This window comes from Enoplosus armatus, chromosome 4 (genome assembly GCF_043641665.1).
Source record: "Enoplosus armatus isolate fEnoArm2 chromosome 4, fEnoArm2.hap1, whole genome shotgun sequence".
Taxonomy (NCBI): Eukaryota; Metazoa; Chordata; class Actinopteri; order Centrarchiformes; family Enoplosidae; genus Enoplosus; species Enoplosus armatus.
The window spans coordinates 625,001-650,000 of NC_092183.1; the positions used below are offsets into that span (position 1 = coordinate 625,001).

General features: G+C 44.8%; 1 protein-coding gene across 1 annotated transcript in view; it reads left to right on the forward strand.

Moving 5' to 3' along the window:
- The first annotated feature begins 970 nt into the window (after positions 1–970).
- grin1b (glutamate receptor, ionotropic, N-methyl D-aspartate 1b) overlaps positions 971–25,000 on the forward strand; it is a 43,959-nt gene continuing 19,929 nt past the window's right edge. Inside the window, exons 1-9 of the mRNA XM_070903741.1 lie at positions 971–1,028; positions 1,756–2,012; positions 8,209–8,343; positions 10,235–10,411; positions 15,971–16,033; positions 16,931–17,028; positions 17,453–17,574; positions 22,669–22,843; positions 24,529–24,679. Of these exons, the coding sequence (XP_070759842.1) occupies positions 971–1,028; positions 1,756–2,012; positions 8,209–8,343; positions 10,235–10,411; positions 15,971–16,033; positions 16,931–17,028; positions 17,453–17,574; positions 22,669–22,843; positions 24,529–24,679 (1,236 nt within the window). The remainder of the gene's footprint in view (positions 1,029–1,755; positions 2,013–8,208; positions 8,344–10,234; positions 10,412–15,970; positions 16,034–16,930; positions 17,029–17,452; positions 17,575–22,668; positions 22,844–24,528; positions 24,680–25,000) is intronic.

A 25,000-nucleotide genomic window follows, 5' to 3' on the forward strand; every position in this document is an offset into this window, starting at 1 on the left:
ACACGTACGTCATTTCTGTTCGCAAAGACCAAATATGTTGTTCTTTTTAACCAGAATTTGATGAGCTTCCTGTTTGTAGGTTGAAAAACAATAGATGCCACCGGAGCAGAGTGTTTCTGAGGGCCGGGCCTCACTTATAACTTGATTCACTGATTGTGGTGAAAGTGAAAAGTGTTTTATGGAGAAAATAGTGTCTGTTTTCCCTCTGATGTCCTCCGGCTGCTCTGCCTCAACTCTCTGTGTTTACAGAGTTTCCTGATGGACACGTAGCTTTACTTGTAACTAACTGTGGCTGCCGTTAGCTAGGTTAGCTCGGTTAGTCACCTGTGGGCCGAATGTTTGGTGTGTCCTCCATCCACCAGAATCTGTTGTGCTTGTTGTTGTTGTTGTTGTTTCGCACTTTAATGAGCGCGTGAGTTTGTACGTCCACTTACACAGAGGACGTCAGCTGAGTAGGCGGTCCTTCATTGTGGCCCAGGACGCATTTGTGTACACACTGCTAAAAGAATATATATATATGTGGGATCTCAATGCATCCTCAGTGCATGTTGGGAGCATTCACACCTGGTACTAGAGCTGTCCACTTGTGATCGGTTCCAGGTGTTCTATGTGTTCTTGGTGTCCCAGGTCAGGTGTTCAGGTTCAGGTGTTCGCAGCACTTAAAGTTCTACTAGGTTGAGGCGCCTCAGTAGCTTGCGGGGTAGAGTGCGTGTCTTCCCCCTCTCTCTCCAATAACCCTCTAAGAGACAGGAGTGACTATCAAATACTCAAGTGCTCACCGAGCGTCTCACCGAGCGTCTCGCCGAGCGTCTCGCGGCGCTCGTGCTTCTCTCAACCATCGTGGCGCCTTTGAACATACTGTGTTTCAGAGCGTCAGGTTGTGTCTGAAGGGGCCTTTAGGCTACTGGTAGTTGAGGGGCCACACATTGTAATTGTACAAACCTCAGCCAGGTAAAAGATCGATGAGACAATGTCACGCCCCCTGGTGGCTGGCTGCAGTATAGGTCATAAGCCCCGCCCCCTCCATGGTCAGAATGGGACAAACTAAAACATCAAAGTACACGTCATTTTTCCCAAAGATGGTTTCTGTCATTTCAGGTAGTTCTTATCTTGCTGATGTTTGAATTAGTTATTCAATGCTATAAAAAGGAGATGGAACAGCTGAGAGAGCTGAGCTCTGAGTGGAGGAAGCTATACGTTGTGTATTAGCTGTGTTTCATAGAGTATTGAAGCTCCTCAGAGACCTGGTTCACACACAGGTCGAGACAGGAGGACATCACGACAGAACTGTGGACACTTCCTGTCCTGGTAGCAACTGAACTATCAACTTCAGTTTAGGCTATTAGACTCATTCAAGACAGGCTTTTCACAATAAGAGCTGCTTTTCTGAGCCTCCTTTATAAAACACCCCTCTGATTGTGTCCCCCTCCCAGCTCACCTGAGGCCTCCAGCAGAACCAGATTAGGCCCCAATTAAGGACCCATGAACAGGTTCATGTTGGAATTTTAAGATTCATCAAAGATGGTCCTCAGTGGTTTTCTGTAGCTCTTCTCCTCCATTTTGTTCTCCTCCTCCTCCATGTTTTTAGCCATGCTATTGATGACTCCTCCACTCTGGTCCAGACTGAAACATCTCAACAACTGTTGGATGGATTTATTGATGAAATGTGGTTCAGACCTTCATGTTCCCCTCCTCCTTCTCCCTCTCCTCCTCTGTGCTCTCTAACCTCCCTCTCCTCCTCCCTCTCCTCCTCAGTGGAGCTCCGTGGCGTGCTCCTCCTCACCGTGCTGCAGTGCTGTTCGGTGGCCCGCGGCGGCTGCGAGCCTCGTCTGGTGAACATCGGAGCGGTTCTGAGCCAGAAGCGTTACGAGCAGGTGTTCAAGGAGGCGGTGAGCCAGGCCAACACGCTGTACGGGAAGGACAAGTTCAAGATGAATGCCATCTCCGTCACACACAAACCCAACGCCATCCAGATGGCTCTGTCCGTCTGCGAGGACCTCATCTCCAACCAGGTGAGGGCTCATCCCGTCACCTGACCGTCAACCTGCTTTTAGGGTTAAACTCAGATTCAAGTTTCAGGTAAAATCCTTTTTTGGTGACTTGAAGAAATATAGGTAAATCCTCTTCTTCTCTTCCTCTCTGAGATGTTCAGACTGACGCCACTCTCATGTCTGTACAGTAAATATGAAGCTACAGCCAGCAGGTAGTTAGCTTAGCTTAGCATGAAGACTGGAAACAGAGGGAGTTTTTACAGTAGAGACGTGAGAGTAGTATCGCTCTCCTCATCTTACTCACATGATGACACAAATCAACAAGTTACTTTGAAGAGAAACCACAAAGTGAAGCTTTTATCTGACAGCTGAGACGATGCTCAGGATCAGGATCTGAACGAGGACCGAGACGATGATCAGGATCTGAACGAGGACCGAGACGATGATCAGGATCAGGGTCTGAATGAGGACCGAGACGATGATCAGGATCTGAACGAGGACCGAGACGATGCTCAGGATCAGGGTCTGAACGAGGACCGAGACGATGATCAGGATCTGAACGAGGACCGAGACGATGCTCAGGATCAGGGTCTGAATGAGGGCCGAGACGATGATCAGGATCTGAACGAGGACCGAGACGATGCTCAGGATCAGGGTCTGAACGAGGACCGAGACGATGATCAGGATCTGAACGAGGACCGAGACGATGCTCAGGATCAGGATCTGAACGAGGACCGAGACGATGATCAGGATCTGAACGAGGACCGAGACGATGCTCAGGATCAGGGTCTGAATGAGGGCTGAGACGATGCTCAGGATCAGGATCTGAATGAGGACTGAGGCGATGCTCAGGATCAGGATCTGAACGAGGACCGAGATGATACTCAAGATCAGGAGGATGTTCAGGATCTGAATGAGGACCGAGACGCTGCTCAGGATCAGGATCTGAATGAGGACTGAAACGGTGCTCAGGATCAGAAGCTGAACGAGGACTGAAACGATGCTCAGGATCAGAAGCTGAACGAGGACCGAGACGATGCTCAGGATCAGGATCTGAACGAGGACCGAGATGATACTCAAGATCAGGAGGATGTTCAGGATCTGAATGAGGACCGAGACGCTGCTCAGGATCAGGATCTGAATGAGGACTGAAACGGTGCTCAGGATCAGAAGCTGAACGAGGACTGAAACGATGCTCAGGATCAGAAGCTGAACGAGGACCGAGACGATGCTCAGGATCAGGATCTGAACGAGGACCGAGACGATGCTCAGGATCAGGATCTGAACGAGGACCGAGACGATGCTTAGGATCAGGATCTGAACGAGGACCAAGACGATGCTCAGGATCAGGACGATGTTCAGGATCAGGATCTGAATGAGGACCGAGACGATGCTCAGGATCAGAAGCTGAACGAGGACCGAGAAGATGCTCAGGATCAGGACGATGTTCAGGATCAGGACCTGAACGAGGACTGAAACGATGCTCAGGATCAGGATCTGAATGAGGACCGAGACGATGCTCAGGATCAGAAGCTGAACGAGGACCGAGACGATGCTCAGGATCAGGACGATGTTCAGGATCAGGATCTGAACGAGGACTGAGACGATGCTCAGGATCAGGATCTGAACGAGGACCGAGATGATGCTCAAGATCAGGAGGATGTTCAGGATCAGGATCTGAATGAGGACCAAGACGCTGCTCAGGATCAGGATCTGAATGAGGACTGAAACGATGCTCAGGATAAGAAGCTGAACGAGGACTGAAACGATGCTCAGGATCAGAAGCTGAACAAGGACCGAAACGATGCTCAGGATCAGAAGCTGAACGAGGACCGAGACGATGCTCAGGATCAGGATCTGAACGAGGACCGAGACGATGCTCAGGATCAGGATCTGAACGAGGACCAAGACGATGCTCAGGATCAGGACGATGTTCAGGATCAGGATCTGAATGAGGACCGAGACGATGCCCAGGATCAGGACGATGTTCAGGATCAGGATCTGAACGAGGACTGAGACGATGCTCGGGATCAGGATTTGAATGAGGACCGAGACAATGCTCAGGATCAGGAGGATGTTCAGGATCAGGATCTGAACGAGGACCGAGACGATGCCCAGGATCAGGATATAAACAAGATGGTCGACTCGCAGCTGCTGAACAGGAAGAAAGAAAATCATTTGTAGTTTTCTTTCCTGACCTGTAACGGTAAAAGATAAAGTAATTCAGGGGTCAGAATTATATAAAATGAAGAGGATGAAACTTGTACCTGATCATCATCATCAGTGTTTATTTTAGTGGAAAGAAAATGATGAAGGAGAGATAAACGGAAGAAGAAAGTAAGGAGACATTGAGTGAAGGAGGGAGGGACAGAGAGATGAGATGTGTTGGAGGACAAAGGAGTCATTACAGGAGGATTGTGGGTATTGTAGTTGTACCTGCTTTGTTGCCAGATGTCCTCTGTGAAGGTGAAGCTTCTCTTCCTCTCTCCTCCTCCTCCTCACCGTGCTGCAGTGCTGTTCGGTGTCTCTCTCTCTGTCAAATCCAGCCCTTCTTTAGTGACATGATTATAATGAATTAAATAAACTTCATGAGAGTATTAAGCAGGTTCATCATGTGCTGAGACTTTTCTTTTCCTCCTGTAAACACAGATTTGTTGTTTCTAGAACTTTATTTCTCTTTTTGCTGGAGCTGAAATGATTAGTTGATCAACAGAAAATGTATCATGAATATATTTGATAATCAATGAATAGTTAACCCTTTCAGTCCCAGGCCAAAAACCTCTCTCCTGTTTCACTTTCAGCCTCTCAGTGGCGTCAGATACAAGAGCTGATTACAGAGCAGTGACACGACCAATCAGTGACGTCCTCTGAGCTCATAACTAATCAATAACTCATGAAGTAAAATAACAACAAAGATTCTCTCGAGTAACTTTTACTCAAATCAAACATGTCACTGGCCTCTGTGATGTCATGGGGTCAAAGGTTGACTACCAGAATGTGAAAAGTTCACTAAAGCATTATAAACAATAAATAACTGGCAGCTATTTGCAGACTTAGATGCTCACATGTTGACTGGACGATGATTATATTATGAACATGATCATTAGTTGCAGCTCTAATCAGTTCTGCTTTGTCGTTTTTTGTTTGCTGTTAAGCTACCGTCAATTAAACCAACACTTCCTGCAGATGTTTCACATTAAAAGCCTGCCACCAATAAGAGGCATTGTGCACTTTGAGCCACTGGAGGGCTTTTAATGTGAAACATCTGTGAAACATTTAATCCATTTCCTGATGGAAACCTTATCATATCAATAAACTTCAATTCATTAGCAAACACCTTAAACATAAGTATGGATTCACATTTTAATAGAGCTGATTAATATTGATTTAATCTTAATATTTATTACAGATGTTTGTTGTCATTAATCTTTTCATTAGTTTTACAGTCAGACTGATGACGAAGCTGCAGATGATAAAAACACAACAGCGTTCATAAAGTCTGTGATTAAAGAGAAACCAGAATCCAGGTCCAAGTCAGGCTGCAGTTCACATCCACGTCAGTCCAGACTCAGACAACATCTGTAGTGAAGACTGAAGGGACTGAATTAAAGGTATCAAGTGTATTTTCTGGCTGAATGTAAGTTATGACCATATTGATGATGCGTATGTTTGACTCCAGTGAATATACATAGTTGAAGTGATCAATGGAGGATTATCATAGATGTGTGAACAGGAACACTTGTCCTTGATTACTGTGTGAAGATGGATTCTTCCAGAGTTCAGCTCCACAGAACGTTTCGATGTGAAGCGTCTCTATGAGCTGCAGCTGAAACTCTAACGTTAGCTCGGCGCTCCGATGCCTTCTTTACGGTCACGTGACTCAGAATGAGGTGACAGGCAGGACGGACGAGACGGGGGACAGCCGGACTGTGTCATTGAGTCGTCACAGTCAACATGTGTGTGACATCTGGAGTCGTCCAATTCATTCTTAAATTATGGCTAAAAACCTAGTTTAAGGTCACAGTGACCTTTGACCTTGGACCACCAACGTCTAATCAGTTCATCCTTCAAGCTTCAACCTGAAAACATACCGCCTCCTGACACAACTATAATAATAATAAATGATAATAATAAATGTCCTGATGTCTGATGGAGCTGCAGGACACACATCAGCTCGTTTGTCTCATGTTGTTCGTCTACTTTAGTTCAGCCCGTTGAGTCGGAGACGTCTCATCTGTCTCCAGTTTCTGATGAAACACAGCGTTTAAATCTCAGTTCTCAAAAGAAAAGCCTGCATCGGGTCGCTAATGAAACTCACTGAAGGGAGCAGAATCACCTGGAACATCTTTCACGTTAAGGCGGCTGGACAGCGATGAATAAAACGTAAAAGTAAAATTACTATTGAGGGAAATCATCATTTTACATTCGAAATATAATGAAAAAGCTTGCAGGTTATCAGGTGAAGGCAGCTACAGTTTGTTTTCATTAATGATTAGTTAATATTAATATTCATATTTTTATTACAAACGAAGACAGAAACAGAAAGATGAGCAGAGAATTCAACATCCTTCAGGAAAGAGTTTCCTTTGTAGAAGAAGAAATTAGGCCAACATGGCGGAGAGAGACAGAGAGACAATCAGAGAGACAGAGAGACGGAGAGAGAGAGAGACAATCAGAGAGACAGAGAGAGACAATCAGAGAGACGGAGAGAGAGAGACAATCAGAGAAAGAGAGACAAAGAGAGAGAGACAATCAGAGAGACAGAGAGAGAGACAATCAGAGACAGAGAGAGAGACAGAGAGAGACAATCAGAGAGAGAGAGACAATCAGAGAGACAGACAGAGACCTGTTCATCTGGAAGAAGACCAGAGAGCCACGGGGGGCGAGAGACACTGAGACAAACAGAGACAGAGAGACGGAGAGAGAGAGAGACAATCAGAGAGACAGAGAGAGAGACAATCAGAGAGAGAGACAGAGAGAGACAATCAGAGAGACAGAGAGACGGAGAGAGAGAGACAATCAGAGAGACAGAGAGACGGAGAGAGAGAGACAATCAGAGAGAGAGAGACAAAGAGAGAGAGACAGAGAGAGAGACAATCAGAGAGACGGAGAGAGAGAGACAATCAGAGAGAGAGAGAGAGACAATCAGAGAGAGAGACAATCAGAGAGAGAGAGAGAGACAATCAGAGAGAGAGATGGACGTCAGATTATCATCCTCTCTCTCTGCAGAAACAGAGATGTAATCCCTCCATCCTCCCAGAGGAGAGATGGAGGGATTATAGAGACAGCAGCACACACACACACACTGTATAACTGTGTGTTCGCTGCAGGCTGCTTCTCTCTACATGTGTGATGTGATGTAGAAATTATTTCAGTGTTTCCACCATCACAAACAGCCGGTGGTGGAGGAAGTACTCAGGTCCTTTACTACAGTAAAAGTACTAATGCCGCACTGTATAATACTCTGTTCCAGTCAAAGTGTGTGAGTATCATCAGTAAACTGTCCTTAAAGTCTTCTAGCAGTCAGATGTCCCCTGTGTCTGTCCTCCTGTCCTCCTGTGTCTGTCCTCCTGTCCTCCTGTGTCTGTCCTCCTGTTATAGATTCTGTCATTAGAGGATTATTCCTCCTCATTAATGTGAAGCAGGATGTTGCTGTTGGAGTTGAGGTGGAGCTCATTCTGAACTATCAGCTAATGATTATTAGTTCACTGTGGATGAATCAGCTGATTATTTTCTCCATTAATGGATCGATTGTTTGGTCACAATGACCCAGAGCAAAGCAGGGTCTCTCCAGCACCAGAGGAACGGTGATTGGTCAAACACGAGCCAATGCAGCACCGGCAACCGCCATCTTTAAAAATCTGCGTAACAGCTCGTATTGTACCAAAACACCAAGATATGGACCGACAGTGAATTCCAGGCTTTATTGAGCGTGATTTATATAGGATATTTCAAAGCAAAATATAAAAATCTTGTGAGTGACGTTGCCATACCAACCGCCGGCTGGCTTACGTCACTTCTGCGTTTCTGTTGGCGGTACGTGGTTCTCGAGGAGCTCCCCAGAGGGCAGTTCCTCTCAGGGAGTCCCCAGAACTGTTTGGTCCGGAAACACATATAAGAGACAATGTAGGTGAAAAAATGTTTCATACGGTCAGACTGGTTGGAAACAAACCCCCAGTTTAACCTGGATTAATGTTGTCTTCTTCCTCTTCTGCAGGTGTATGCGATCCTGGTCAGTCACCCTCCACAGTCCAATGACCACCTGACTCCGACACCCGTCTCCTACACCGCCGGTTTCTACCGAATTCCTGTGGTCGGCCTGACGACACGCATGTCCATCTACTCTGACAAGGTACCCTGAATAACTGTTATCACATCTGTAGCATCTTCCTGAGTCTCAGGATCATTTTGATAGTTTAAAAATGAAAATCTGTTTTCACACTTCATCATCAGTGTTTCTTTATGGTGGTGTTCCTCAGGGCTTCATCCTGGGTCCTTTCATATTTTGTCTTTATATTCTTCCACTGAGGCTCATAATCTCCTCCAATGTTATGCAGATGACATTCAGCTGTAATTACCTGTAAACCACCACAAATCTGTATGACTGACAACCATTTGTGTATAACCTCCTTCTACTTAATCATGTCAGTTCAGTCTTTATTGCCCATAGTTTGTTTGTTTGATAAAAACTACAGTGAGCAGCTGTTGGAGGAAATGACTATAAAACTATATATTTGTGAGGTGTTTTTAAAGATTGACATCTTCAGTAGGAACCAATGGGCTGAGAGCTGAGAGCCACAGACAGGAAGTGAAACAGGACAGAGAAACGGACTGACAGGCTGATGATTTGAGTCTGAACATGAGGTTTAATGATAGTAACAGAAATGTAGACTCACACCAGAATTATCCTTTAATATTAGAGTCAGTTTAAATATGTCTAATTATATTCTAAGTCTGGACTGATGATCCTATCTCTCACTTTATCCTATTTGAATATTTTGTATTAAAGTGAATATTTTACTTTGTTAGTTTTCTGTATTCTTGTATTTTGTCCCTGACCGTGTTTATCTTCTGCTTTAACAGATTCAATAACCCTGTTAATTACTACAGTTTAGTATTCTGACCCTGGTTGTGTTGATGCAGTTCAGCAGACAGTCACACAGACTGTCCTGTTTTGTCTTCAGGCTCCATTAAGTGCAGGTTGTAGAATATCGAGTCCAGTTCGTCCCAGTTCGGAGACTCTCTCAGATGTGTGACTGAACTGGAAAGCACTCTCAGGTTTACAATATTGATGAAATAATTGAGTGTCGTCAGTCCCAGAATATCCCAGCACTCCCAGTGAACAACGCTCCAGTTCCTCTCCAGTTTATTCCAGAGGAGTTAGAATAGTGCTAAAATATTGACGTGTTTATTGGCCAGTGTTTCAGGTGGAGTCAGCTCCTCCTGTTTCATGTTCCTGAAATATGTTGTAAATGTGGACCTGGACACAGTGTTTGTCATAAATGATGATATGGAGGACGGTGAGAATCACATGAATCATGGTTTCTGACTCACTCACGAATTCTGTCATCTTCATCCTCTCCTCTTCATCTCCATGTTTCAGTGTGTAATGACTGTGTAACCCCACCCCCCACCCCCCATAATGAGGTTCAACCTGGGCAGATGCGTGTGGATATAAGGCTGCCATGCTGCGCTCAGTAGGTCCACTCAGTAGACATCAATAGTGAGGCTACATGGTTCAGACACAGAGGATGTGATGTGTCCCAGTTCTTGGAGGGTGGACAGGAGGTGGTTCTGGTGGTTCATCGTGTCAAATGCTGCTCAGAGGTCCAACAGGACGGCGACAGAGGAGAAGGGGGGAGGTGGAAAAGGTTGTTCTGTTGGAGATATGCAGAAGGCAGAGTGAAGACAAACTGCTCAAGTGTTTTTGAATGAAATGGAAGAAGAGAGACAGGTAGTCTTTAAAAGAGGAGGACAACAAGCAGTTGTCAAAGAGGTCTTGAAGGCAATCAACTAGGCTATACACACATTGCACACACATGACTGAGGCTAATACCATGAACAATAAGGCAGCTCACACAACTGCACAACTACACAACCACTGTACCCTGCAGCACAGTCGCAGCAGGTGGGGTGGATAGGATTACAGAGGTCTCAGTGATGTTGTGGTCTCTACGTACTGAACATTAATGGTAAGGACCAACACTCTCCTTCCTCTTCTTCTTCTTCTTCTTCTTCTTCAGAGCATCCACCTGTCGTTCCTGAGGACGGTGCCTCCGTACTCCCACCAGGCTCACGTCTGGTTTGACCTGATGAGAGAGTTCAGGTGGAACCATATCATCCTGATCGTCAGCGACGACCACGAAGGACGAGCTGCTCAGAAGAGACTGGAGACGCTGCTGGAGGAGAGAGAGACCAAGGTGAGCTGTATGCTGCGCACACACACACACACACACAGAGTCAGTGTGAGGACACGCGTGTGCTGCACACCATACAATGTGTATGATGCTTCTTCTAAGCCAGGTGTGTGTGTTTGTCACTGCATGAGAAACAGTGAGCTGCAGTGTGTGTGAGTCATCAGTTCACCTCCATCACTTCTATAAGCTGTTTAATCTATAAAACACACAACTTTACAAAATGAGATTCGTTTGTTTCCAGTTTTTATTGTTTATTAAATTTAACTGTACCCTGCTAACAGCTGCTAACATCTGCTAACAGCTAATTCAGCTGCTTTAATATCGACAATGCGACTAAATGTTAACAAATAAAGGCTGAAACGCCATCATCCTCCATCATCATCCTCTATCATCATCCTCCATCATCATCCTCCATCTTCATCCTCCATCATCATCCTCCATCTTCATCCTCTTTCATCATCCTCCATCATCATCCTCCATCTTCATCCTCCATCATCATCCTCTATCATCATCCTCCATCATCATCATCCATCTTCATCCTCCATCATCATCCTCCATCTTCATCCTCTATCATCATCCTCCATCATCATCCTCCATCTTCATCCTCTATCATCATCCTCCATCATCATCCTCCATCTTCATCCTCCATCATCATCCTCCATCATCATCCTCCATCACCATCCTCTATCATCATCCTCCATCATCATCCTCTATCATCATCCTCCATCTTCATTCTCCATCATCATCCTCTATCATCATCCTCCATCATCATCATCCATCATCATCCTCTATCATCATCCTCCATCACCATCCTCCATCATCATCCTCCATCATCATCCTCCATCATCATCTTCCATCTTCATCCTCCATCATCATTCTCTATCATCATCCTCCATCTTCATCCTCTATCATCATCCTCCATCATCATCCTCCATCTTCATCCTCATCATCATCCTCCATCATCATCCTCTATCATCATCCTCCATCATCATCCTCCATCTTCATCCTCCATCATCATCCTCCATCATCATCCTCCATCACCATCCTCCATCTTCATCCTCCATCATCATCCTCTATCATCATCCTCCATCTTCATTCTCCATCATCATCCTCTATCATCATCCTCCATCATCATCCTCCATCATCATCCTCTATCATCATCCTCCATCATCATCCTCCATCACCATCCTCCATCATCATCCTCCATCATCATTCACCTTTCCTCTTCTTCTTCAGCTCTGTCTTTCTGTCTGTCTGTCTGTCTGTCTCTGTCTGTCTGTCTCTCTGTCTCTCTGTCTGTCTGTGTCTCTCTGCCTCTCTGTCTGTCTCTCTGTCTGTTTGTCTGTCTGTCTGTGTGTCTCTGCCTTTCTGTCACTCTGTCCATCCCTGCCATCTTTCAGTTCTTCACCTCTGTCTCTGTCTCTCTGCCTGTCTCTCTGCCTGTCTCTCTGTCTGTCTGTCTGTCTGTGTGTCTCTCTGTCTGTCTGTCTCTTTCTGTCTGTCTGTCTGTCTGTCTGTCTGTCTGTCTGTCGCTGCCTTTCTGTCTCTCTGTCTGTGTGTCTCTCTGTCTGTCTCTCTGTCTGTCTGTCTCTCTGTGTGTCTCTCTGTGTGTCTCTCCGTCTCTGTGTGTGTGTCTCTCTGTCTCTCTGTGTGTCTCTCTGTGTGTCTCTCTGTGTGTCTGTCTGTCTGTCTGTCTGTGTGTCTCTCTGTCTGTCTCTCTGTGTGTCTCTCTGTGTGTCTGTCTGTCTGTCTGTGTGTCTCTCTGTCTGTGTGTCTTTCCGTCTCTCTGTCTGTGTGTCTCTCCGTCTCTCTGTCTGTGTGTCTCTCTGGCTCCCTGTCTGTGTGTCTCTCTGTCTCTCTGTGTGTCTCTCTGTCTGTGTGTCTTTGTCCATCCTTGCCATGTCAGTTCTTCACCTCTGTCTGTCGTCTGGTTTTTCATCACCTCGTCAACACTGAAGGAGTCAGAGTCGTGCAAACACATCTCAGCTGCTTCTGTCACAGCTGTCGACCTGCCTCACTGTCTGTCTGTCTGTCTGACATGTAGACTGACAGACAGACAGTGAGACAGACAGCAGAGAGTCCAGTCAGGCCTGTTTAATTCCCTCTGTGATGCCTCAGAGTGACGGTGTTTCAGCAGCAGGTGGAAAATGAATTATTCTGCTGAGTGAAGATTAAAGAGACGAAACTACTCAGATCTTCTACTGCAGTAAAAGTACTGCATTCAAAACTTTACTCAAGTAAAAGTACAAAAGTACTCAATATATACTTAAAGCACCAAAAGTACTCATTCTGCAGAATAATCTGTTGATTATAATTACTGATGCATTCATGTGTTCATCACAATGTTGCAGCAGCTGAAGGTGGAGCTCCTCTGAATGACTTTATATATAGTGTTCAGTAAAGAGTATTAAGTATTAATGTTCTTATTAGTTTTTAATGTTTCTAAAGTAGACATTTGTCTCCAAGAGCTTCTGGGAATAGATGACAGGAAAAGTTTATTTGTGCAGCAGCTTTCAACCTCTAAGTTCTGCACATGAGACAGAAAGACATTGAGAAAAGAAACACATGGCAAAATAAAAAGGCTCTTTTAAATAGGATTCAAAAGAGTAAAATAAAATGAAAATAAACTAGAATAGAATAAAACAGATAAAACAGGAGGACAAAAATTAGTTATGAAGATATGAATTTCTTCTAAAGCAGAATGCAATGACATGCTGTCTGTTGTGTCTTTGAATCCTTCAAACATATTATATTACAATGTAAACAATATCATTTAGCTGTATATTCTGTTCATTTGTAAACAAATGATTAATTAGAGAGCACCATTTATTAATCCATGCACACTTGCTGTAATTCTCTAAAGTGATGGAGGACAGTGTATAAATGGAATTTAGGTGCATTGAAGCTAAAATAAAGATTAAAATAAAAGTTTAAAATCTGTACAGAGAACAGTCCAAAAGCCTGATTCCACTGCGACTTCCATAATAAACTCAGTGAAGTGAAGAGAAAATATAAACTGTGTGTGAGTCCAGATGAGTTGAAGTTTAGGAAAGTTAAAATGTGACTTCCTGTCTCTCAGAGGAGCCACAGTGAGACTCATGAATGTTACAGGAGAGACATGAATATTACAGCACATTAGTTAAAGTAGGTGAACAGAGCTGCAGCGCGTGTTGTTTCTGAATTAAACATCTGTCTGATTCATAATGAAATAATGATGAATATCACAGCAGGCTGTACAGTTACACTGGAACAAACTGTAAGGAGACAATAGATAAAACTACACATCTTTCCATTAGCATGTTAGCTTAGCTTGGTCGCTAACAGGACAGTAAGTGTCCACAGTGTATTAACAGCTGTATCATGATGTCCTCCTGTCTCCTCCTGGCAACACAGCTAATAAGCTATGCTAGTTTCCTAGCTCCCGGCTCTCCGTCCAATCAGAGCTCAGCTCTGTCAGGAATGAACTGAATTTACTTTTTCACATTTTCAGACAGAATAAAGAGGTCGTCATGTTAAACTACATGACAGCAGCAACAACACAGCTTCAACGTCCAGATACACAGACTTTACAGCCTTCAACCATTAACAGCTTCAGCCTGACACAGACAGACAGACAGACAGACAGACAGGAAGTAAAAAGCTTTATAAAAGTAGTGCTTGTGTGTGTGTGTGTGTGTGTGTGTGTGTGTGTGTGTGTGTGTGTGCTTGGGGACGTCAGGATGTAAATTTAATGAGATTAACATTTGGAGAAGATCGAGTAGAGAACTAATGGGACGCTCCGCCGCCACACCGGCTTAACATCAGAGGAAGTTTCCGGAGAGGAAAGTCTCAGCTCAACTCTGCTCTGATAAAATCGAACTTTACTGAAACTGATGCAGGTTCATGACACCAGTCAGCTTACTGTTAGCTTTAGCCTTAGTCTGTTAGCAAGATATCATGACCTGGGACCTGTTAGCTTTAGCCCCGGTCTGTTAGCTTGCTTTCATGACCTGGAACCTGTTAGCTTTAACCTCAGTCTGTTAACAAGATATCATGACCTGGAACCTGTTAGCTTTAACCCCAGTCTGTTAGCTTGCTTTCATGACCTGGAACCTGTTAGCTTTAGCCTCAGTCTGTTAACAAGATATCATGACCTGGAACCTGTTAGCTTTAGCCCCAGTCTGTTAGCTTGCTTTCATGACCTGGAACCTGTTAGCTTTAGCCTCAGTCTGTTAACAAGATATCATGACCTGGGACCTGTTAGCTTTAGCCCCAGTCTGTTAGCTTGCTTTCATGACCTGGAACCTGTTAGCTTTAGCCCCAGTCTGTTAGCTTGCTTTCATGACCTGGAACCTGTTAGCTTTAGCCTAGCTTCAGTCTCACTCTCTTTCGTGCCCCCCAACATTCTCTACCCTACGGCTGGCAGTGATGATGTAAGACAATGAAGATCAGTGTGTCTGAAATCTGAGTTTGCTGTGAGTCTGATCTTTGTGTTAGAGCTAAAATAGATGTGTTTTCAGCTCTGCTGTTGATTAATCAGCTGTAAAGTGTTTGTGAGGATCAGAGTTTGACAGGTTTCTGATTCTTTTTTCCAAACAGATTGTTTGGTTCTTTGTTCGATGTCTGCTCTAAAAATAAAACACTGTTCACAGCAGGTTTCAGGTGTATATTTATCTCCCAAACTAAATATAACTGTTGAACTGCAGGCTGGCGTTGATGGTGGAGTTTTAAAACAGGTTTTTTAAACGGCAGGAACAAAATTAAAATGTGTATGTAGGCATTCATCAAACTACTTTTTAATTTACCTCCTCTCATCATAATCTTACTAGAAGTTCAGCTGCACATTTATATTTTTATGTTTAACATAAAGTTATTATTACTACCATCTGATTCTTTTTATTTCTGTGGCTGATTGTTTCATATGCTAACAGCTAACAGTCACCTGCCTCTGCAAAAGAAACACATTTTACATGTTGTATCACATGATGCAGGAACATATGACAGGTGGACAGACAGGAGGAGAGGTGGACAGGCAGGTGGACAGACAGGTGGACAGGCAGGTGGACAGACAGGTGGACAGGCAGGTGGACAGACAGGTGAACAGACAGGTGAACAGACAAGAAGACAGGTGGACAGACACATGGACAGGTGGACAGACACATGGACAGGTGGACAGACAGGAGGAGAGGTGGACAGGCAGGTGAACAGACAGGAAGACAGGTGGACAGACACATGGACAGGTGGACAGACACATGGACAGGTGGACAGGCAGGAGGTCAGATGGACAGACAGGTGGACAGACAGGTGGTCAGACAGGTGGACAGACACATGGACAGGTGGACAGACAGGTGGACAGGCAGGAGGTCAGATGGACAGACAGGTGGACAGACAGATGGTCAGACAGGTGGACAGACACATGGACAGGTGGACAGACAGGTGGAGGCTGTGATGTGTGTACGCGCTCCGGCGTCCCGTCAGCAGACAGAATCAGTGGTGTGTTGGATGCTTTGCTGCCCTCCATTTTCTCTGACTGTCTATAATCTTCTTCTGTCTGCATATTCTCTCTGTGCACATTACCATCAGACTAAAAACAGGAACTATGAAAACCTCGACCAACAGAACTTTGACTTCAGGAGAACACCCAAGGTATAAACTTGCATGGTCAAATGATGCACGCCGCCCAACCAATCTCTGAGCTCGCCCAGTAGTAGCCGAACACTAGTCAGCCCCGCCCACCCAGAGTCCAGCCCGGCTCCAGAGATAGACTCTTATCCTGGTGGCACGTCTTTTCTCCACCATCTCTTTTCTTTCTTTTGATTTTTCATGATTCCTGCACACCGGGAATGGGTTTACATTCGCAGGAGAGACGCCCTTCCTCCCCCCCACCCCCACCCCCGAGTTTTTTCCATGTGAAGGGTTGCATGCAGCCAGGCTGAGGCTTGGCTCTGTCTGCAGATCTGAGGAGCCCCCCCACCAGGATCCTCTCACTCCTCTGCAACATCAAACCTCCTTTTCTTTTTCTTTTGGGAAATGACCCCCCCCCCCCGCTCCTGGACTCCCCGCCTTCCTCCTCCTCCTCCCCCTCTTCCTTCTCTCCACTCGAATGTTATTTTAATTTGCGGTTGCATCAGCGCTCTCTAACATGCACGTCCCTGATTGGTTGGTTGGTTGGAGTCTTGAAAGCGCCTCAGTTTGCATGTGCCACCACACCATGCACAACTTTTTGCCCCTCCTTCTTTATATTCAAGCTTCGGCTTTGAGTTTTCTTTCAGTTCAGCAGAACCTGAACACTTTTTGTGTCCATTTTTTGGCCCCGCCCCCTCCTCCCGTGGCAGTGTGGGTGAGAGGGAGCATGGCCGAGGCTGGGGTCATGGGGGCAGGGTGTCGGGGTGGGAGGGGGAGTGGATGCTGACGGTTCAAAGCTAATAATGCGTGTCCTATGATGTGTTCTGTGGTGTGTTGTTCTGCCGTGTTTCTCAATGTCCTGCGCTGTGACCTGTCGCCCTGCGCTGTGACCTGTCGCCCTGCACGCTGGTCCTCCAGGCGGAGAAGGTGCTGCTCTTCAGCCAGGACACCAACCTGACGTCTCTGCTGCTGGAGGCCAAAGACCTGGAGGCCCGAGTCATCATCCTGTCTGCGAGGTTTGTATAATAAGAGTTATGAAGTGTTGTCAGGGTGTTGCTATATAGTTGCAGGATGGTTACAGGATACATGAAGGGGCTGAATCGTTGTAGCTAGGGTGAATTAAGTGTATTGGGTATCTCACAGAGAGATTCACTGGTTTAAGATTCGGGGAAAGAGGACTGGTATAGGATTGGTACTTAGTGGTTTCTAAGGTGATCCTAGGTTGTTACTAAGTGGTTACCATGGACTTAGTAGGTGGGTACCAGGTATTTAGTGTGTGTGTTGTGGGAGGAGTGTCTGTGCTGCAAGGTGCTGGGGTGGTTTCTATGGCATGGTTGTCAGGGTGTTGCTAGGTGGTTGCTATGGTGTACTGGGTGTTTGTTGGGGTGGATGTAATGGTGACCAGGAGGTCCTGTCCTGTTGTGCTGTGTGTGTTTGCAGTGAGGATGAAGCTGCTGCCGTGTATAAAGCCGCCCGTCAGCTCAACATGACCGGCTCTGGTTACGTCTGGCTGGTGGGAGAGAGAGAGATGACCGGCAAAGCCCTGAGTGAAGCTCCAGATGGTACGTCAACCTCTGCCTCCTCTTCCTCACCTCTCCTCTTGCTCTCTCTTCCTCACTCCTCTGGAAGTTTCTCTGTTTCTCAGCTCTGCTTCCATCCAAACTCTGGGTGGCTCTCATTCACAGTTGCTAAAGTTTGCATGTAAAGAGAGAGCAGTGAAAACACCGTGGACAGAGAGCCGAGGTCTAGTTGTCATTAGTCAGAATACAGAAAGTTAGAAATAATAATCTGTAATCACAACATGATATAAATCCTCATATAATAAAATGAATATGAGCTGAAACTCTTGATGGGGTGTTTGGTGTGGTTGCTGGGTAATTATGGGATGGTTTCTATGGTGTTGCCATGTGGTGGCTGTGCTGCTGAGACCAGCTGACAGGAAGGAAGAAGTTCATATTTTTTCTGCTGAGCTTCAGTGGCTCAAACTCAATGTAAATAGAAGTGAAGAACACGTGGAAGTCAATCTAAAAGCCGACTGATGATTTGGATGCTCAGCAGTGAAGTTGTGTTTCAGTCCTGATGGATCCTGATGAGACACGCGCATCAATTAGATTATGTAGAAAGATTATTATCATGCAAAGAACAGTTTAATCAAATCAATCAAAAATGAATTCTGTGCCCAATAAGTCTACATTTATTGTAAAAACACGTCTTTTATTATGTTTATTCAGTGACTGAAAAGTGTCCCAAGGTTTTAGAGGATGATGAGTACCACAGCTGTAACAAACTAAATCCCTTCTAAAGCGTTATTATGCGGTTGCTATGGCATCAGTAGCTGGTTTCTAGGGTGTTCTGTTGCTAGGTGGTTGCTGGTTCCATTTAACATTTAAGAGCATCAGCTGTTTAGTCAGATCCAACGTCAGCTGAGTGTGAAGACCTCTGAGGCAGTGAGGAAGATGAAGATCAGGAGCTCTGGATGGAAACATGGCTGCTCTCTCTCTCCTCTCTCTCCTCTCTGGTAGTGCTGCAGACCTCTGATGAAGGACTCTAATCCTCATCACAGTCAGTTAGCTTCTCAGCGTCCTGGTGTGTTTCTCTCTCTGGTTTCTTCTGACTGCTGGTTGAACGTTTAAACATCCCAAAAAACGAACAGAAGCGAACATGTTTAAAGGTTCCTAACCGCTCTTTTCTTTTCTGGCTCATTGTAACTGTGGCTTTAAATGTGTCTAACATCTTTTTGTTTGTTTCATCTTCTATAGTGTGTGTCGTCCGCCCGCCCGTCTGCCCGTTCTCACAGTAGACAAGCCAATAACATGTGCTGCTATGGGGGGGGGGGGGGGGGGGTATGCTTTATTCATGTTCGGTGGGGTTGGGGGGTGGGGGGTGGGTTGGGTAATAAACAGCTAGTGTCGCTGCTGTTACCGTGACGTGTGTCTGAACAAACACTGGTAAGGTGCCGCCGCTGCTTCCTGTTTCCTGCTTGATTCTTTGCCCTCTGCCATTGGTCAATAGAGGCCCCGCCCACTGCAACATGGAGCCCTGCCAGGGAGGGGGCGGGGTTTATTGAGTCAGCCGATTACTCAGTCAGCCAGATGACTACGTGATGTAAACAGTGCAACCCTATATGGCCAAACGTATGTGGACAGCCCTTCAGGGTCTGTTCTTCCTGGTTTGATCCAGGTGATGACAAGCCCCCCCACTACAGAGAGTTTTTATAAGCACAGAAATTATTGTCACACAAAGAACAATGAAATCTATTCTGTGCTCACTAAATCTTCAATTTATTGAAAAATATTTTTTTTATTATGTATATTGAATTATTTCAGATTTTTGTCTCAAATCCAGTTGCTGGTTGGATCATTGATCAATAGAGAAGTAGCGACGGATAAGTGAGCAAATGCCACACAATTTATTGAGCACAGAAAAGCTTTTTGTTTGGTCAAATTAAATGATTCCTTGTGTAATAATAATTTCCCTACAAAATCTTATTGAGGAGCTTTCTAAAAGCTTTGTTCTGTGATCAAAATGTCCCATTGCAAACTCTGAATCATCCACATGTAGTACCATAGATAGTCTTTGTTTATAGAGCACAAAAATCCACGTACAAAGTGCTTCACAAAGGCAGCTAAATAAAACAGACAAGTCTAAAATGGTGGGACACCAGCACCGTGCTGGAAAAGAAGAACTCGTACGTGTTAAACACTCGGCCTCTTTGGCTGCTGGGTAATCGGCTCCCCGCTCTGTTGCTGCGGCTTTTTGTTTCAGAAAACATCCTCACCAGCCAGCTGCTGCACTCTTAAAAATGATGTGTCATTTTTCTACACATCCCTGTCTCTCCCGAACTCCAGATGTGCCAAAAAATAATCCATCATGTTCTTAAAAGTGTAGCGAGACTGCACTCTGAAAATAATCCTCAGCTGTTTTGTGTCAGTTGGAGAAGTTTGAGGTTTCTTTTTAGGGAAACCGTTTCAGATTAAAACCTGGTTTGAGTCTTAACATTCATATTTCAGTTTCATCTCTTGTCCAGAGAGACGGCAGCAACCATGTTTCAGGGCTGCAGCGCCCGGAAAATATTCCTATATAGGAGGATTTATCTTTGATTTTTGCCAAGTAAAATAAAAAATCCTGATCTTGTTACATGTGAAAAAACACTGGTCATAAACTCCAGCAAACTACCAACTCTGCTGGACTCCGTTCAGTTTTATGAAAAGAAATGAAACATGACACAAAGAGCACAGTTTTGTCTCAGATTTGGTGTTCTTGTGTGACATGTCCACGGTCCAATGAATTTAGCCTTGGACATGGTGTGTAACAATGTTACGTGCAGGTGTATACTGAGGTATTTATTATCTGTATGGTTGATTGCTACTCTTAAAAACAAAATTCATTCAAAGACCAGGTGGACTGTGGCTCCAGAAGACTTAAGGTACTAAGGTGAGAATGGTTAGACCACAACCTTCAACCTTTCCAAACTTCTTAACAGACTTTTTTAGGTTGGATTATATGCAGGGGATGAACAGAATTACATGAATACCTGTAGCTGGAGTATAATACAATACAACAACAACTCTACAGCCTCACAGATTTACCACCAACCGTGTCAACGAAAACTGAAATCTCCTCAGAGGTAGTTTGTGCTGCAGGGCTGTTGTGTTGGATTCCATTAGACTGTACAAGTGTTCCTGTTATTGTGTCCACCCCCTGTACCTGTACAGGTGGGTAGGATTGTGCAGAGGTTGTTTCTGAAACGATTCCCTAAAAAGAAACCTATGAAGCAGTACTGTGACATTATGGATTTTGATGTTGTTTTTCTTCACCAGACACTTGTCGCATTATGAGGAAAAAGTTTCCGCATTTGGTGCTTCAGCTAACTCAACAACAGTCTGCTAACATTGTTAGCATACCTCAATGGAAATAATAAGCTCTGCTCCAGTGGAACACATTCATTTTAGTTAGAAAAACTGGTGGGCTGTAACCATCTGTTTTAATTGGAACAACCAGCTCTGCCTGTTGCTGATTGTGCCCATGTGTTTTTGTGATGAAGGAATTGGGACGCGGGAGCTCATTTTAATCAGGTTGCTGCAGTCGTGCTCATTTGTTTCAGTTAAGAGCTGTAACTTTAGTTTCAGGGAGGATGTTAGCTTGTTGTACTGGAAGAGGTGTGGTTGACCCACGAAACTGTGCCGTTCAGTTTAAAACCCTGGAGATGATGGAGTTATGTCTCAATGAAAATGGTTATGTTTACATTAAGATTAGACATTGTAGGTTTGGTGTGGGTAAAGTTATAGATTCATCTCAGGCCAACAGAGCCTCATAAAAACCTTTATGTTAGCTACCTGTTCTAATTATCCCAGTCTACTCAGTAGGGCCAGGAGAGGAAATTAGCTTGTTGAATCCAGTAGTTTCAGGGAAGAATACTGGCTAACTTTACTTTGGGAGTACTAGCTAGCTGTTAGTACTGTGGCTGTGTTAGCTACCTGTACTGTTAGCCAGCTGTTCTATTAGCTATCTATACCTAGAATCGTAATGGCCCTCACAAGCTGTTTAGCATTAGCTAGCTTTTCTGTTTCTGGAAGGAAGGTAAGGTACCTGTAACTTACTTACTCACTTACTTACTAAGAAATATTAGCAATCTGTAACCACTAGTTTTGGTGGGAAATGTTAACATGGTTAGCTAACTGCTCCTAGTAGTTACAGTAGGAAATCTATCTGTATCCAGTGATTTCATTGGGGAGTCTTAACAGTCCTAGCAGGCCCAGTATATCCAGGGCGAAAAGTTGTGTAGCTGTACTTCAGGGGGAAATGTTAGCTGGCTGTACCCATTGGTACCGATAAGAAATGTTTTCTGGTTGTTTCGTTCCCAGTGATTTTGATGGGAGAGAACAATGCTAGCTAACTGTTCAGTTGGAAGAAGGTGGTCTTTTCCTGGTAAGTTTATGGAGAAATGTTAGCTAGCTGTCTGTGGTTTCAGTGGTAGACATTCGTTAACAGTTAGCTGCACCCAGTAGTTTCAGGAGGGAATGCCAACAGTGTTAGCTAGCAGTTCACTGTAGTTTTAGAAGGACATTTTAGCTAACTGTTCCCCATTGTCTGTTGGAAATTCCAATACCGTTAGCTAGCTGTTCTCAGTGTTTTCAGGCATAAACGTTAGGTAGCTTCTCAGTTTGGGGAATGCTAACAGTGTTAGCCAGCTGTTGTCAGACAGCTGGAGGACAGATGTAGACACTTTTCGTCGCAGTGTGATGAGTTTCTGCTGAAAGAAAACACCAGACACAGTTCATAACGTCTCAGTGAGGCTTTTTCTGTCCTGAGAGACAAACGGCTGTGATTCTCAGAGTGAACTCCCAGCATGCAGTTTGATATAACTAAACACTGACCTGATGCCTGAAGCCCTAAGTGTGTGTGTGTGTGTGTGTGTGTGTGTGTGATTGAATTACACTGAAGCACTCTTTTAATTACATCTGTAAAATTAATTTAAAGTGTGTGTGAGACTTTTTAATTAACATGTCTGTATGAATGAGGGCAGTTTTCAGTCTGCAGCCTCTTTAGCTTCCTGCTGTGTGTGTGTGTAAACCTCTCTCTGCTGTGTGTGTTATGTGTGTTATGTGTGTGTGTGTGTGTGCGTGTGTGCGTGCGTGTGTGTGTGTGTGTTGCAGGCCTGCTGGGCCTCCAGCTGATTAACGGTAAAAATGAATCGGCTCACATCGCGGACGCCGTGGCCGTGGTGGCTCAGTCTCTGCAGGAGCTGTTTGAGAAGGAGAACATCACGGAGCCTCCGCGGGGCTGCGTGGGAAACACCAACATCTGGAGGACCGGACCACTCTTCAAACGGTCAGTACCCGTTGACTGAGCCTACAGGGTCAGAGGTCGGCCTCGGTCAGTGCTGATGATGTAACTACAGACCAGATTTAAACTCAGTCAGTGTCTTCTTCTGTTGATTTCAGTTCTCTGTTCCAGTCTGTTTTGTACCTGAACGGCATCATAGGGTCATTCTTATGAATTGTTGTTCTATATATAAAACAGGTGAAAAAACATCAGTAGAATTATCACATAGCAAAGTTACAACATATTTTAACAGCTGAGTGAATCTGCCAGTGAAACAGCACTGGGAGTGTGGAGCTTCTGTAATGGGACTTATTTCTGAGTTAAATGGAAGATATGTATAATCTCAAGAGGGATTTGATTAGATTTCTTGAAAGTGGCTGTGGCTTAGCGAGCTCTTTGGTCTCTTTAGGCTTTTGTTTTTAAGTAGCTTGTTTCAATAGAGACAGTAGAGAGGTGATATGCAACAAACGTCCCCAGCTGGACACAAACAGGCATTTCTTTTTCAAATGAAGATCAAGTTTTTGTCACTTTTCCAAACACATACCTCTGACCAACGCTGGGTCGCGAAGTGCTCCAAAGCCCCGGGTTCACTATATGGCCATCTGATTTATTGTAACGTGCTGCATTACCATGACAACAGACAACCACAAGGCATCATCACCGGTCTTATTAAAGGTATTACTGCATAATTAATAGGGTTAATTATATGGGAACTCTGATGTTCATTTCAGTGGATTTGGTATTTGCAAGTTCAATTGTTTTATGTGGTGAAACAATGTACAGTAAAAAAAAATGGAAATGAAGAAATCCTGCGGCTGATGTGATGATGTGATGTTTCAGCAGAGGACACACTGCACAGGGAGGGGGAGGGGTTAATAGGGGCCAGCAGCTCAGGTTAATCCAGCCATACCATTTACTGTCGCTCCACTAGCCACTACGACCCACAAGCTAATGAGGTCAAGTGAAGGTTTGTGTGATGGGAAGGGGGTCAGGTGGTCGGACCAAATCACACTGGATACGTTTCTGTATCAGTCATCAATAATCAAAAAGATATGTCAAGAGATAAAGGAACAATTAAGACAGGGAACATGCAAAATATATCATTATTATTTATTTGGATGCTAAGCTAATTGTGGTGATCCATTGTTTTAAATAGACAGGTTCCCTGCAGTCCCATAAAGTCAGTGTTGGTGTTGGACTGAAGGCTCTAACATCACTGAACACCCTCAGGACTCTCACTGCTGTCCAGTGACATCCTTGTATCTCCACAGAGTCGAGTTTTGTGGAACCAAACGTTGCGTGACGGCTGCATGTTCACCAGTTTGTCCAGTTTGGGTCTCTGAGACTGTTTGTGATTCTCAGGATGGACTCGTTTCAGAGTCAGAGACGCTTCACTGAGCTGATCTGGATTCAGCTTCAAGTTAGTCTGACACAACTGGGATAATAAACCCCTCTGTCACTCCTCCTCTCCTCTCTGTGACCTATATAGACCATCAAGTACAGTTAAATCAGTTTAATTTAAGTGGTCCAGAACCACAGTCTCAGCGTCTCTGCTGTCCCACAGCAGCAGCATCATGTGACCTGTTGGTACTTTAAGTCGTGACTTCTCGTCTTTAACTTCAAAAACAAAAACGAAGCCAGATTTCCACTGAGCTGACCCTGACTCTGCTGCTCTCTGATTGGCTCCCCAGGGTGCTGATGTCATCCAAGTACCCTGATGGTCTGACGGGACGGATTGAGTTTAACGATGACGGCGACAGGCGCTTCGCCACCTACAGCATCCTAAACTACCAACAGAAACCAGGTCGCCTCGTCCAGGTCGGAGTCTTCAACGGATCACAGGTACAGTAATACACCTGGTTACAGCTGGTTATACACCTGGATACAGCTGGTCATACACCTGGTCACACCTGGTTTCACCTGGTTATACACCTGGTCACAGTACACCTGGTTTGAGTAATTACCCCTCTAAGAGTTTCCTGGTCCTGGTCGGTCCTGGTTAGCCTGTGTTTACAGTTATAAAACAGTAACACGTGGCTGTTTACCAGGCAGGGAGGCTCTAATGAAAGACACTATCCTGTTGCATTGTGGGAAATGTAGGATCCAGTGTTTTTGTACTAATGGTCTGGATATCTCCACCTCTGGTGCTCAGATTTGATTTGG